The 13,598-nt window shown below is 51.0% G+C and overlaps 2 protein-coding genes across 6 annotated transcripts in view; one reads left to right on the forward strand and one right to left on the reverse strand.

Moving 5' to 3' along the window:
* Positions 1 to 13,598, reverse strand: part of LOC105279301 (neurobeachin) — a 181,837-nt gene that overhangs the window by 31,640 nt on the left and 136,599 nt on the right. The gene's annotated exons all lie outside the window — the stretch shown is intronic.
* LOC105279300 (protein mab-21) lies at positions 347 to 2,755 on the forward strand. The gene has a single exon (XM_011338964.3). The coding sequence runs from the start codon at positions 657 to 659 to the stop codon at positions 1,752 to 1,754; it is 1,098 nt and encodes a 365-aa protein (XP_011337266.1). The 5' UTR covers positions 347 to 656; the 3' UTR covers positions 1,755 to 2,755.

Raw genomic sequence — 13,598 nt, forward strand, 5'->3', positions numbered from 1 at the left:
GGGTCCGCAGAGGAAAGATCGAGCCCTCGCGAAATAAACCAAGCAATTCCTGCATAATTCATGGGGAGGCAGAATAGAAGGGCCAGGACGAGGGGTGAGCCCTCGTGCGTTACCCTCATCCCTCTGTCGTGCACGCCGCACGTAAAACACCACCAGAGTGCCTGCGTGTGCCTCGCGCAGCGATCGATGTTGCTGGTCTGGCACGGCCAGCCACGCCCACGGCGGCTTGGCGGTTCGCCGGTTGGCTACAAGATCACATCAGGGGGCGTAATCCCTGCGAGAAGGCGTTGCCAATAAAGACACACGCCCGTGCGTTGCTGTGGAGGACGGGTGATGCGGAGGAGGTAGACAACAAGCGCAGTCGGCGATCTGCTCCTGCACGGAGACGCTCGTGTGATACCTCTCTTCCACCCTTCGTTCGTGTCTCCGGCGCGCAGTGCACCCTGACGAACGCGAGACTGTCTCCCAGGTGAACTTCCGGTGAGATCCAGCGAGCGGCGAACCCCGCGACGCGCTAACAAGATCGCGCCGAGCGTACCGATGGCAGCGGGAAACGGCGAAAGAGCCGGAAGTGGACACGCGAGGGCGCAATGATCCGGAGATCCTGAAGATCACTGCTGCAACAGCCCGTCCCGGGAACTACCGGGCGGTCCACGATGTTGGTACCGCCTGATATGATCTCGTCACACTCCAGGATGGTTTACCAGTTCAACAAGTACTTCGGCGAGCGAGTGATGACCCGAAAGAATCAAGTAGCAAAGACCATCCAGGAGGTGTGCCGGGTCGTGCAGGATGTGCTGAAGGAGGTGGAAGTGCAGGAACCGCGCTTCATCTCGTCGCTGACGGACTACAACGGCCGCTTCGACGGCCTGGACGTGATCTCGCCGACCGAGTTTGAGATTATCATCTACCTGAATCAAATGGGTGTGCTGAACTTTGTGGACGACGGCACCCTGCCGGGCTGCGCGGTGCTCAAGCTCAGCGACGGTCGCAAGAGGTCCATGTCGCTCTGGGTGGAGTTCATCACCGCGTCCGGTTACCTGTCGGCGCGCAAGATACGCTCGCGTTTCCAGACCCTGGTGGCGCAGGCGTGCGACAAGTGCACGTACCGGGATTCCGTGAAGATGATCGCTGACACCACCGAGGTGAAGTTACGTATACGCGAACGTTACGTCGTGCAGATCACGCCGGCGTTCAAGTGCGCCGGTTTGTGGCCGCGATCGGCCTCCCACTGGCCAATCACGCACATCCCCTGGCCACACCCGAACATCGTCGCCGAGGTGAAAGCTGAAGGCTTCGACATGCTCTCCAAGGAGTGCATAGGCCTGCAGGGCAAGCAATCCGCCATGGAGGGCGACGCGTGGGCATTGTCATTCATCGACGCGGAGAATCGGTTGCTGCAGGGCGCGAGCAGGAAGCGCTGTCTGAGCATCTTGAAGACCCTGCGAGATCGGCATCTCGAGCTGCCGGGAAACCCGGTCACCAGCTACCACATGAAGACCTTGTTGCTGTACGAATGTGAAAAGCACCCGCACGAGGCGGAATGGGACGAAGGTTGCCTGGCCGAGCGGATAAATGGCATCTTTCTGCAGCTGATCTCCTGTCTGCAGTGTCGTCGCTGTCCGCATTACTTTCTGCCGAATCTCGATCTATTCAAGGGGAAATCTCCCAGCGGCCTAGAGAATGCGGCGAAGCAGGTCTGGAGACTCACCCGGGAGTTGCTGACGAACAGCCGCGCGCTCGAGAAGCTGTAGCTGAATGCAGGTGTACTCAACGTGACCGAATAGACGAAGCAATTGCTCGATGCACTCGCAATCTTGTCGCCCGCATTTGCGTCGCTGATGCCGGCGCACGAGGAAAATACACCTAACGCCACGAAGCGACGGCTTCGTGAGGAACCACGAGAATCCACGAAGAGCCTTTTTTTTATTCTTCATCGAATTATTGGGAGCCTCGACCTGAGATTTTCAACCTGGACCTAGTGGAATCCCGATCCCGGAGTATACGCATAGAAATTCTCCAGGGATGTTCAGTGTGTGTTGACAGCAACCCTTGCGCCAGAATATAATCGCGCATGTATGTGATGTTTAGTGAACGCGTGTTGCACGCAGACAATCGAGTTTAGTGCCATAAATACTTCGATGTTAGAGAAAGGGGAAACAAAATGCCGTTTCTACTGTCGGTGCGAGGTACTTGCTGCAATTACAGACAGTCGCGGAGAGGATGATCGATCTCGCACGGCCAATCCATAATGTCGCAAGGTCCGGCCGACAGAAGCGCGCCTGAAGTAACTATCGACCTGTGGTACAGAAACTTTGTCATCATGCGAAACAGCGAAAATGTCCATTCTCCGCGTTTGACCCTTTAAGTGCTGCAAATCAGCATCCGGTAATCGTATAAAAATTCGAAAAAAACGTGACTTTTTCTTCACGCAAACGATTATTTTTTGAACACGCCGCTTTATTTCGACACTTAAAATTTTCTCGTGAATCTTCCAATTTGAAGCTACGGGCACTGCCAATCCAGCGCTTGAAGGGTTAACGCGATTCAGTCGCCGTTCTTTTCGACGTGAACGCTCAATTTGTTCTCCAATTTTGAGGTCGATAGCTGACCACGGTTAAGGGTCGTTTCTCTCTTATTAACTGTCCCGTCACTCCTCTTTCCCCCAACTCCGACGCCTATGTAAATAATACTTGAAAAAGATATTTATTGAACTGTAAAACGAAATGTGAAATATAATGCTATTTATATGGAAGCCTGATGCGCGTTCGGTTGATGACACATCATGCACAACCCACTCTCCTTACTCCACAATGTGCCGCCTGAGAAATCGCGAACACTGCCGAACCGAATATCGTAATGCGACGATTATTAACATCTCGAAGCGACGGACGCGTAGCGCGGAGCACGAGTTAGGCCTCGTAAATCTTGCGACGCGTTTTCTCACGTCTTCTCTCGTTCTTCGTGTTCGCCATTGAAGATGTTCGCGAAACAGACGGAGGAATGCTCGAAATTTCTCCGTTTGCATCATAAGACTAAACAGCCAGAAACATTTCGAACGGATTCGTCGCGAAAATTGTGAAAAAAGAAACACGGAAAATCCGCATTTCCCACACGCATTTTGTCGCGGTCCGAGGCAATCGCTCGCCGTTTTCCGTCGTCAAGAGTGTGTCGAGGTTGAAGAAACCCGCCAATGTCCGCCGATCGCAAATTGTCATACTCGGCACTGTTATTAAATATTATTTATGAGGCCGCGACGGAATTGATACAGTCTTTTTACCGATTCCGTTTCATTTCGACGTAGACCGGTAATTATCGTGCGCCGTTGTTTCTTTCTTTTCTGCCTCTCTCATTGATAAGCTAATTGGGCCTTATCTCAATGTTTTACCGCGAACGGTGCGCTCGTACGCGCGCGACGGTCCGCGTAATAACCTGCGGCGAGTCGGGGACGAGTTTTAAGCAGCTGCCGGCTCCTAACATGTATAGGAAAAGACTGCAGTCACGTAGAAAGAGTGTCTCACGCAAAGAGAAAGGAAACGCATTACGCTGATAATCCAACGATCTCCGGGGAATTACATTACGGATCCCTGGAATATTATAGGCGTGAGCATAAAGTCCATTACGGTATTACGCGCTATCATGTAAAATGCTATCACGTTACTAGAGTGTTCAATTAATTTTCCACGTGTCCAGATGCACGTCAATCGCAATTGATGCGATCGCGAGCAGTATTCTGCGAGGAGCAGTAATATATCATTTACATGTGAACGAGAGCTTCGTTTCTTCCGACTTCTTCGAAGGATTCTTCAGCGCGCGAAAATCGTGAGCGACCGCACATTTCTCGCCGAGAGCTACTTAATGGCAATCTTCCCGCAAAGTGATATAATAATCGCAATCCCGGAGCAGATGGATTTGTCGGATCGCGCTGACTAAAGGCGAGTGGCTAACGTGAAACAGGGCTCGTGTGCTCTGGATCATTTTCGATTAATGGACGGTGTATTCCGAGTCAGCCGTGTCTCAACGATACTTTATTCAAAGCCTAAACGGAAGTAACAAACGATTCCGCGCATGGTGGATCTGAAACCGCGCGTCAGTTGTAAAGACTCGTCCCGACTAGTACAAACGAGCGCGCGTGCAACTGGCGTCCATTCAACGCAACAATTACTAATAACCGTGTTTACCATGCGTGCATCAGAGAAACTTCAAATATTCTCTCGTCTTCATGCGCGCGCGCCTCGCCTTTCGGAGTAGCGCGTTCGTAAGTAATGGGCGGAATTTCTCGTTCCTCCTTCGACACGCGCGGATAAATTTTCCAGCGCCAGCGCCGATCTCAAGGAACATTGATATCTGAATTAATCCCATGTAGTGTGTAAATTAATTGCATAGCTTGTGCGCGTGGATGAATTTAACGAGAAAACCGATATACAGAAAAACATCAAAATTATCAAAACATGTTTATTATCTATTTAGATCTATTATTAACCATCTGAATCGATATCAAAAATAAATTTGAAGCTTATAAGTTTTCTTGAGGGTGGACTGTATCATCAATGGATTAATATAATGAGATATCGCAAAGAAAGTTAGTTCAATCTGCTAATTATTACATTGGACATTATTTATGTGAATTCTATTTATATGTAAATATTATAAAGAGAGGTAAATCATGCAAGCTGATAGGTGAGGTTATTACAAGTGCTAAGTATCATGCCTAGCTATGCAATTATCTCTTTTCTATTTCGGGCAAATGTAAGGCAACCAACCGGCGAACAGTAATTGAATCTCTGATTAAACCGACAAGGCAATTACTCGTGCAAATTACGCGACATCACCTCTCGAAGACCTCTCGGAGACCTCTCGGAGACATTAAAAAGATATGTTAATGCTTACTTTGTGTCAGGACGATTTACTGGACATGTTGTATTACTTCCTCGACTATGCAGAAGAAAAAAGCGGACTGCACCTCACTGTGGCATTATTATTAGATTGATTTCATGCACCCTTCGTGTTCCCTGGCAACGCAGGGATAATAAAGTACTTTGTACGAGTATCTCGCGCGAGGTTTCGAATTTCGGGCATGGCGTATGTGCGAACTGCAGGTAATTCCAACGAGCGAGGCGGCGACGAGCTCGCGTTGCACGACCGAATTTACATGCTTATCGGTTTATCACCGTAACTTTCAAGGTGGTCGACGGGCGAGCGTTCCGCGAGACCCGCAAGACCAGCAAGAAAGCGGCGACATGCGATTAGAGCACCGGGGCAATTACAATAAATTATTAATCTTAATGACAAACCCGATCGTCGCTTCTGCCGGCGACGCGGTAATAAGGCGCAATCACCGTCAATTAAATGATTCAGTCACATACGCTTATTAATATACTGTCTTGCCGTGATACCGATCTGGGATTTATTACGCCGGCTCAATCGCCATCCGCCGGTAACGACGACGTGTCGCTCGCTCGCATGCTCGTCGCCGTAATTTATTGTCGATCGAGATACAAGACCGGGGATCCGTGCGGCGGATTCGCGATCACCCAGCGGACGATCCACGCATCCCGCTGATCGCATGGTCCCGACCAAGCAATCCTTGGTTGTCGGTTCGTGTGGAGGAGTAGGATCACGGGTACATGTCTTTTCGAGGCGATTGCAACGCGTTGGTGATCGCGCATGGAAAAAGCCGGCAAGACAAGCAGAGAAAGAATGCGAATGCAAGGATCACGAGAGGGGAAACGGATCGAGGCGCACGCAGTATGCAAACGACTCGGGATCGTTTCTTTCCTTTTACTTACGACGTGCGTGTCCAGCAAAAAGGGAGTACTGAGAGAGGGAGAGAGGGAGGGAGGGAGGAAGAGCGTCTGCGTGCGAGGACGCTTTATCATTGCATCGGGTCCTTCAAGAACGGCGCCCGTCCCTTGAATTCGGCGCGGATCGCGCGCGTCAGGCAGCGCCGAGACAAAGGCAAGAATGCGCGAGAGCGAACATTGTAATTGGCATTGGTGCGACAGGAAGACGGCGACAGAAGGACAGAGATCGAAGCAGAGAAGGAGAGAGACAGGACACGGGGACGACGGGAGAGAATAAGGATCGCGGAGGAGAAACATCAGAGAAGCGTAGGCCGAAGGATCCGTGATCCCTCCGGTCCGCGCGGCGCTCGGCGGACGGGAGAGCCGGACCGCGGCACCGGTCCTCCTCCTTCTTCGGGGTGATCCCGGCCGGGCCCCCTCAGCCAGCAGGGACCCCTCCGCTATAAAACGTTCAGATAAAGCCGCGATGTTTATATGCAGGGATCGTGGCGCGGCGAGGCATGGAAAGAGAGGAGAAGAAAGAGGAAAAGAGAAACAGTGAGACAGAAAGAAAGGGAGCACGGAGGGGTACGCCGTGTAGAAGGAGAGATATACCTGCCGGCCGCGTGCGCCGACAAAATAATAAGACAAAAGACGTCGGGGGTGGACGACGGGAAGCGGGGTGAGGGGAACGTGGCGGAGAAAGAGAAGGGGGACGAGTGAGGGGGAGGAGGACTGCGAGATCAGGTAAGGACGAGTGGAGGGACGAAGGGGAGAACGAACGCCAGTGAGATAGGCCGAGCGCAACCCAAAGGAGGATGGGAGAGCGCCGTGTTGCAGACGCGGTGGATGCTGCGGCGCACGAAAGGTGGAGCGAGAGAGAAAAAGAGAGAGAAAGAGAGACACAGAGGGCGAAGGGTACGGAGGATGAAGGGGTGAGGAGGGAGCGACCAGAAAAGGAGGAAACCGGACAGGAATGCACGGACGAATGCGTCGTGTTACGGGCTACCCAACCGCGACGCTTATCTTGCAAGAGACAGAGAGGAAGAGAGAGCGAGCGAGCTCTCATTAGAATCGCCTCTCCGTTCTAGCTTTCTCGACCGGCTGTTAGGATTCGTGGGACGACGACCCTCTTCGCGTACGAACACTTCGTGAGGAAAAGGAGGAGAGAAGAGAGAGAGCGGGATTACCGTACATTATATATCCGTAATTTGTGTTTATCGCGGTACCGGACGATGCGGATGCGGCCGAGCTCGCCACGCGATCGCCGTCCATCTCGCGACGATTCTGCATGGGGATGTTAACGAGCGTCCTTCGGGATCGCGCGCGCGCGAGTTTGCCTCGTGATCCTTATGAAACGAGCGAACTGACCGCTTTAAAATACAAGAATGGACCGCCTCGAATGATCCGGAAATGTATTTTTCGACGAAGACGTCACATTCTCCGTCCACGAGATGAACATTCACTGAGAACTGAAAGAGCGCGCCTGCCAAGTCTGGCTCAGTTACAACCCTGTGCATGAATTTTGATCCTTTTCTTTTTCTTCTACGCTGGAATTCTTAATTTATGAGAAACATCCCAGATGCATCCGAGCCCGAGCACTGGTAACGTCAGTTCCGATTTTGGGCAACTCGTCATAGGCAGGCTGTGTCTCAATTTCATTAGGCCCTCCCGAGACCGAGACCGTCCCACTCAAAAACGAGGAAAAGGATAAGAGAGAGAGAAAAACGTCTCACCTACCGGTAACGCGATATCCCAGCGACCAACTTTTTCCTCTCTTTATACGTGCGCGAGGTTTGTAAAACTACGAGGAACTGTCGCGGTGGAGGCACCGAAACGAGATTGTAAAAATAACGCAGGAGCGTTAGTTGACTCCGGCCGAACTGCGCTCGCAAATCGCGTACGAGGGAAAATGTAAATATCGCCTTCGGGATGCTGAACTACTCCCGTGCATTCAATAAACTCTAGACAACCGTGTAATTTACACCGAGGAGACACTGACGCGGAACCATTCGCATAAATCGCTCAAATTTATGAGCCTTTATCGTCCGATTGTCCGCTAGTGATGCTGTAATGATGCGGATAGCCGTCGGTCTAATGCGTTTACACTCGTAGAAATCGTTTAAAAATTTTTAAGAACGACGACGACGACGCGGCAGAAGCTATTAAAGCCGGGCGCTACGATAAATTCTGCTTTAAGTTGCACCAGTCAATCCAACAGAACATCAAACAATGCCAGAAATAAAAATATCAGCTATTTTCTCAAATAATATCTTTTTTTTTTATTTTCCACTGTTACATCGATGCTCATGCATTTGGCCATGAGTTTCATCTCGCAGAGATCACACGATTAAACCACGAGAACTGGCGATGGTCTGACCTGCTCGCGATGAGAGAAACGTCGATGCCGCCGTGACACTTTCTCTCCCGGGTCGCATGTGCGCTCTTGCACCCGCGGTACTTACCCCCAGTACTTAAGAGCACTTACTAACGGCATTATCCTGCCGGGCCGTTACAGCTTTATGAGCAAAACCACTTAGTGTATCACGACGGTGTTGGCCGGGGTCATTGCGTGCCGATCTGCAACATTGATGAGGGTGCCGGGGTATACCGAACGCGCGCCGGTACATCGACGGCACGCGAGATCGCCGCGAAGGGTCGCGTTTCGTGCAGCGAAGAAAAGAGAGGACGAGAAGGAGAGAGTCGAGATACATCCTGGTACATCTTGGAAACCTCGCACGTTAGTCTCCGCTTACGTGCATGACTCTTTCATGCAGATCTCCCCGGGTTGCAGGGAGTCGATTTCACGAACCGGCCGAGATGGTACAGAGCCGGGTCTCGCAGCAGCTCCTGGGAATGCTCTCGGGACTCTCTCGTGAGAATGGGGAGGTCATGGAGAACGCGGAGGTCTCAGCTTCCGAAGAACCGGAACCCTCGGGATCGTCCAATCGTACCTGGGCGACGAGCAGGACGACCAACGAACGATCGTTAAAGCCCACGCTCGCTACCGCGAGCGCGTTATGCGCTCGGAACGCAGCCGGGAACGCGTAATCGTCCACACGACGCGAGCGATGAACGCGGCGCGGAAAAGAGCGGGACTCGCATCTGGCATAAGTGGCTCGGTATTAATGTGGGAGATAAGCGAACGGGCGCCGCGGGTATATATCGAGGGTTAATAAGATAAGCCCGAGCCGTTAAGTAATCTCTCTTTATGAAGTTCGACGCGAAGGCGTTATCGCGCCGGCAATAATCACGCCACTTCGCGTACGGGCTTAACGAGCGCTGGTTACTGCGTTTGCCGGACACAAAGTTGCCGGACGGTAAAACTACAAAGTAAACACGATAAATGATTCTCTTACGAACTTCGTCAGACTCGTTCTTCCCTTGCGCCTCCTCGAGGCTCTCCTTCGCAGCCTCTTCCTCCCTCCGGCTCGCTTATCTCGGTGGCGGTTCGTGATAAGTGCACACCAAATTCGTTCGTCGATAGACGTGCTCTTTATTGCCGCGTGGAATGCGAAATTAATGGGACTTTTCAATAAGACCCGAAGCACGAAACAGGTCTCGTTTTATGGCCGGTCTCGCTCCCAACGGCACAGATAACGACGTCGAGTGGGTGAGAAAAGTGTCCCGGGCATCCGGTGATCTGGTTAACGTCCTGCCGAGCGCAAGCGAGAAAAAGAGGGGCAGAAGTCGGGGAAGAAGAGAGAAAGAGCCACCCAGACCGAAGTGTTAGGAGGTGTCTGATGTCTTGAGGAGGCGGCAAGCTTTGTTCTATGAGAAGTCGCTTCTTGTTTGGTCTCGGGCCTCCCCCTCCTCTTCCCTGCGTTACACGCATCGTCGTCCGAAATGTATTAGCCCGAATGTCCCAAGACGCGTTTTAGTAAATCAGCCGGCCGCTGAGAACGCGCGTGTGGAGAGCGAGAAAGCCCCCGGGAACGTTAACTGCCTTTAAATTTCCAAGTGGCAAGTTTGTTGTGATCTTCCGAGTGAGTCGTACGCGCTACTAAGTGCTGCTACTTCCGGCAGAAGTGTAGACGTTCCTCTCGTTTTTTCTCTCCATTTGCATCGGAAGAACCGTGAACAGGAGCAACGTCAGCCACGATCGACGACTCCGGACTTTGTTTCGGGATGCTCGATCGCCATCTTCCAAATGATCTCTCAGCTCGCGAGTTCCTCATTCTTGATATTAACCGGCGAGCGCGATATTAGCGGAGAAGCGCATTCAGCCAAGGAGCAAACGATTCCGCCACGTGGCGCCGTAATTTTTCGGGGAACGCAATTTCGTAAAAACTCGGAGGAACGTCGTATTTCATAGAGTGAATTCTTGTAACCCGCAGCAAATTGATACAAACGATCGCGGGCGTCTCTCGGTGGTCCTCAATTCGATAAAACGTGCGGAAGGGGCGGAAATGCCGCGGCGGCGGTCTGCTCGCGATGAGAAAAGTTTCATCGCGAGGGTTTAACACCCGGCGCCAAAAAGCGAGGCTTTCACGCGAGATTAAAAGATAAATAATTCCGCAAAATCGGGCATTCATAACGTCCACGGGCGCCGTATCCGCGACGTTAATAGACGTCGCGCGAAAACACTTTGCGCTCTTACCTCTAATTCAGGCCGAAGAAATTTAATCGTCCCCCCCGGACTACCCGGTAATATCGTTAATACTGAAAGGGGTAAAGGACGGTCTAAGTGCACGCAAGGCACAATTTATCACCGCGATAAATTAATTTCTTTTAACTTCCGTGTCGCGCGCATTGAACCCATTTCCTCCTCGATTGCGGCCGTTCGTTCACTCGCGTGACATTCCGACTTATCAATTAAGATCCAGTTTTTCTTCTTCTCCAATGACTCGTTATATACAACCAGTAATGCATTGTAAATTGCCATTTGAATCCAACATCTTGCTCGGCACTTGCCGTGGCGATTAACAAGTCGCGCTAATTAATTATTCGTGCGATTAAACTCGCGAGCTAAACTATGACGTTTCTCTCGCTGGAAAATCAACGGTAACCTGTCGCGTTTCCGGAGCAATCCGGAATCAGCATCACGCCGGATCGGCGCGGATCCAAATTCGATTAGCTTCGGGGGTGGCGTTGGTCCCCGCCCTGGCCGCGGAGATTTATGTTTGTGGAACACGCGCGCGCGAGTAAGGGGCGGGAAAAATCGGCAGTCATCCGGGGCTTTTCCCGAGGGAAACCGGGAGAGTCTGTGGGAACGCCGAGACGGGAGGGGAGTCGGCGGAAGAAGCAGCGGCCACGAACATCACTCTATTTCTGGACTGAGGGGGTGCCGCGGGACGGCAGAGGCGGAGGGCTTGCAGGATTGATGCATCCTTTTGCTTGAATTATCGCCGCGAGTCCTACGACACCCGGATCCCCTCCTCCACTCCAACTTCATTTTTTCCGCCTGTTTCCCGGTCCTTTTCGCGTCTCCTCGCGCACCCTCCGCTCCGCTTCCCGGCGGCGTCAAGTGTATCGTCTGTTTACGCTCGTATCTTCAAAGACGGCGACCGTCCAGCCATTTTACGGGGCATCCTTTGTAAAGACCATGCCTCGCTCACGCTTTAAATGTGCGTTACAACAGCGCAACATGTGCGTGCACGCGTGTGCCTCTAGCGTCGCGTTGTTGAGCATCTCGTTTTACGATATCGAAGTGGTACTCACCGATAGCTGCGACACACGGGTCTGAGGGTGCGACCGATCGTTCTATAACGTGTCTAGGTACTCACCTGCAAGCAGAAAAAGAATGAAACTTTATTAAAATCGGCTACCGAAGTTTACCGTGGCTATTTTTATATCTCTAATCGTGCAACGTGATGCGCGATTCTGCCTAAAAATGTGTATGCTTGTCACTGCAGCTGTAAATCTCGGAGCTTCCTCCGTAAAATACTTGACGCTCGTACGAGCGATCCGTTCCACGAAATCTGTCTTTCAACACCACAGTTACCTCATCAATCCCCTCGTAACCGGCAAAAATAAACTTTGCAGTCGCGAACGAGGGGGTGATTCGTATTCGCTTCTCGTTCGCGCAACACCGTGAATACTAAATGGGCCTATGCTACCTGCTGAACCGTCTAAAGTGTCCGGTTTATAAACGTCCTTTAAGAGGAATAATAGTCACGCAGAACGCGACGGAATGACCGGTAGTCGGTCACGTACACGCAGGAACGACGTTAACAAGTCAATGCTGCTGCGCGTGCAATTTAAGCAGTCGGTCTTTTGATTTTGCGTGGATATTCTCGCCAACTCGGCTCTTCCATTACAATACCGAGGTCTTTATCTAATGGAATACCTATGAAGTCGCGCCAGCTATAACGTGGGTTTATAAAGAACGAGATAATACACGACTAAGCTGCTTTTAAACTCAGCGTGGATCATAAACAATTACCTATCACTCATTGCTTCTGTCAGAGCAGTTTATTCTTTTTATTAATACAATAGGTCTGTTGAAAACTATAATATAATCCAATCAAGCTTTGATTTATGATTCTCAACCAATTATAATCGGCGAGGTGAGGTGTGGCAAGGAATGCACGATCGAGAACTATTGGATTGAATCTTAATAAGCGCATATTATAAAAACATTAGCATTGTTCTTGAAGGACGACGCCTGGGGCGACAGACATTAAACCCACGTCGATCTCTACCAACGTTCGATTCTGCTTCGAATTGAATCGAATCGAAACTTTGCCTACATTCGAATGAATACTCCAGTACAATCGTTCAACCATTTCCAACGTTCACCAAAATCATTATGACGACTAAAATCGCGCCGACGCATCGGGGCACCGAAGGAGGAAGGGGACTGGAGGTTTGACAAATATTTTCCGCCATTATGCCGCGAGATGCCCGGATCGACAAGCTGCCAACAATTAATCCGAACAACAACGCGTAGAAAACAGCGTAGAAACCCTATACCGAAGGACCCCCGAGCTTAGGGAGCGAGCAAGAAGTGAAGGGACTCGGGGGAGAGGCTAGGCCTGATCTCGTATCATATTTCGTGTTATTCAAATGCCAACAATGCCATTAAAGGATTTCTCTGGTAATCCTTTCCTCGCGTGCAGTTGGGCGAGAGGAGGCAAACGGTGAACGGCGAGAATGCTGCGAGCTGTACAATGCACGTCAGACGTCTGCTCTCTCTCTCTCTTTCTTTCTCTCTCTTTATCTCCGGGACGAAAACCGGGCGCAAACAGCCGCGGGACAATGCGACTAGGCCTATCTGCGAGCTTTGTTCTTGCCGATCAGTCAGGTCTCCCTCTGGCAGTGCCTTTCCTTGGATCGCGAGGCTTCGGATGGAACCCAAACGCGTCTGCACTTCCGGCACTGATTTCCGTTGCGAATACTGAATATTAAATATATCCGAAATAATCGTGGATGGGATAGTACATTATAACACATTTGTCGTAACATTTTTCAAGACAAATATGGCAACATTTTACTTTTAACGTTGAATTTTTCTTCTTCGTTGAATTCTTGAAACGGTTTTTACGTAAAAATACGTTTCAGTGCTGTGATCCGTGATCGAAATGGTCGTCTGACTCTGCCATTATCTTCACGCTCCATCCGCGTTCGGTCCGCTGCGTACGGCCTTCCAAGATGGATAGAAAACGACGATCGGCTGGGGATGAAGTCATCGCCAGTAGAGCATCCCCGATTCGATCGCTGGTTCGGAAACAATCACATTATGTTTTGCACATCAAGTCCCCCGTCTACCCTCGCACGACTCCGATGCCAGGCTCCCCTCCGGCTTGGTCGCACTAATGTAATGTAATGATCCCTTATTCCTTTAAGCCAGAGACAAATGAATGCCTAAACTCG

Source organism: Ooceraea biroi, chromosome 5 (assembly GCF_003672135.1).
Source record: "Ooceraea biroi isolate clonal line C1 chromosome 5, Obir_v5.4, whole genome shotgun sequence".
Lineage (NCBI taxonomy): Eukaryota > Metazoa > Arthropoda > Insecta > Hymenoptera > Formicidae > Ooceraea > Ooceraea biroi.

Coding starts and splice junctions, on each gene's coding strand:
- LOC105279300 (XM_011338964.3), top strand. CDS start 657: ATGTTGGTACCGCCTGATATGATCTCGTCACACTCCAGGATGGTTTAC.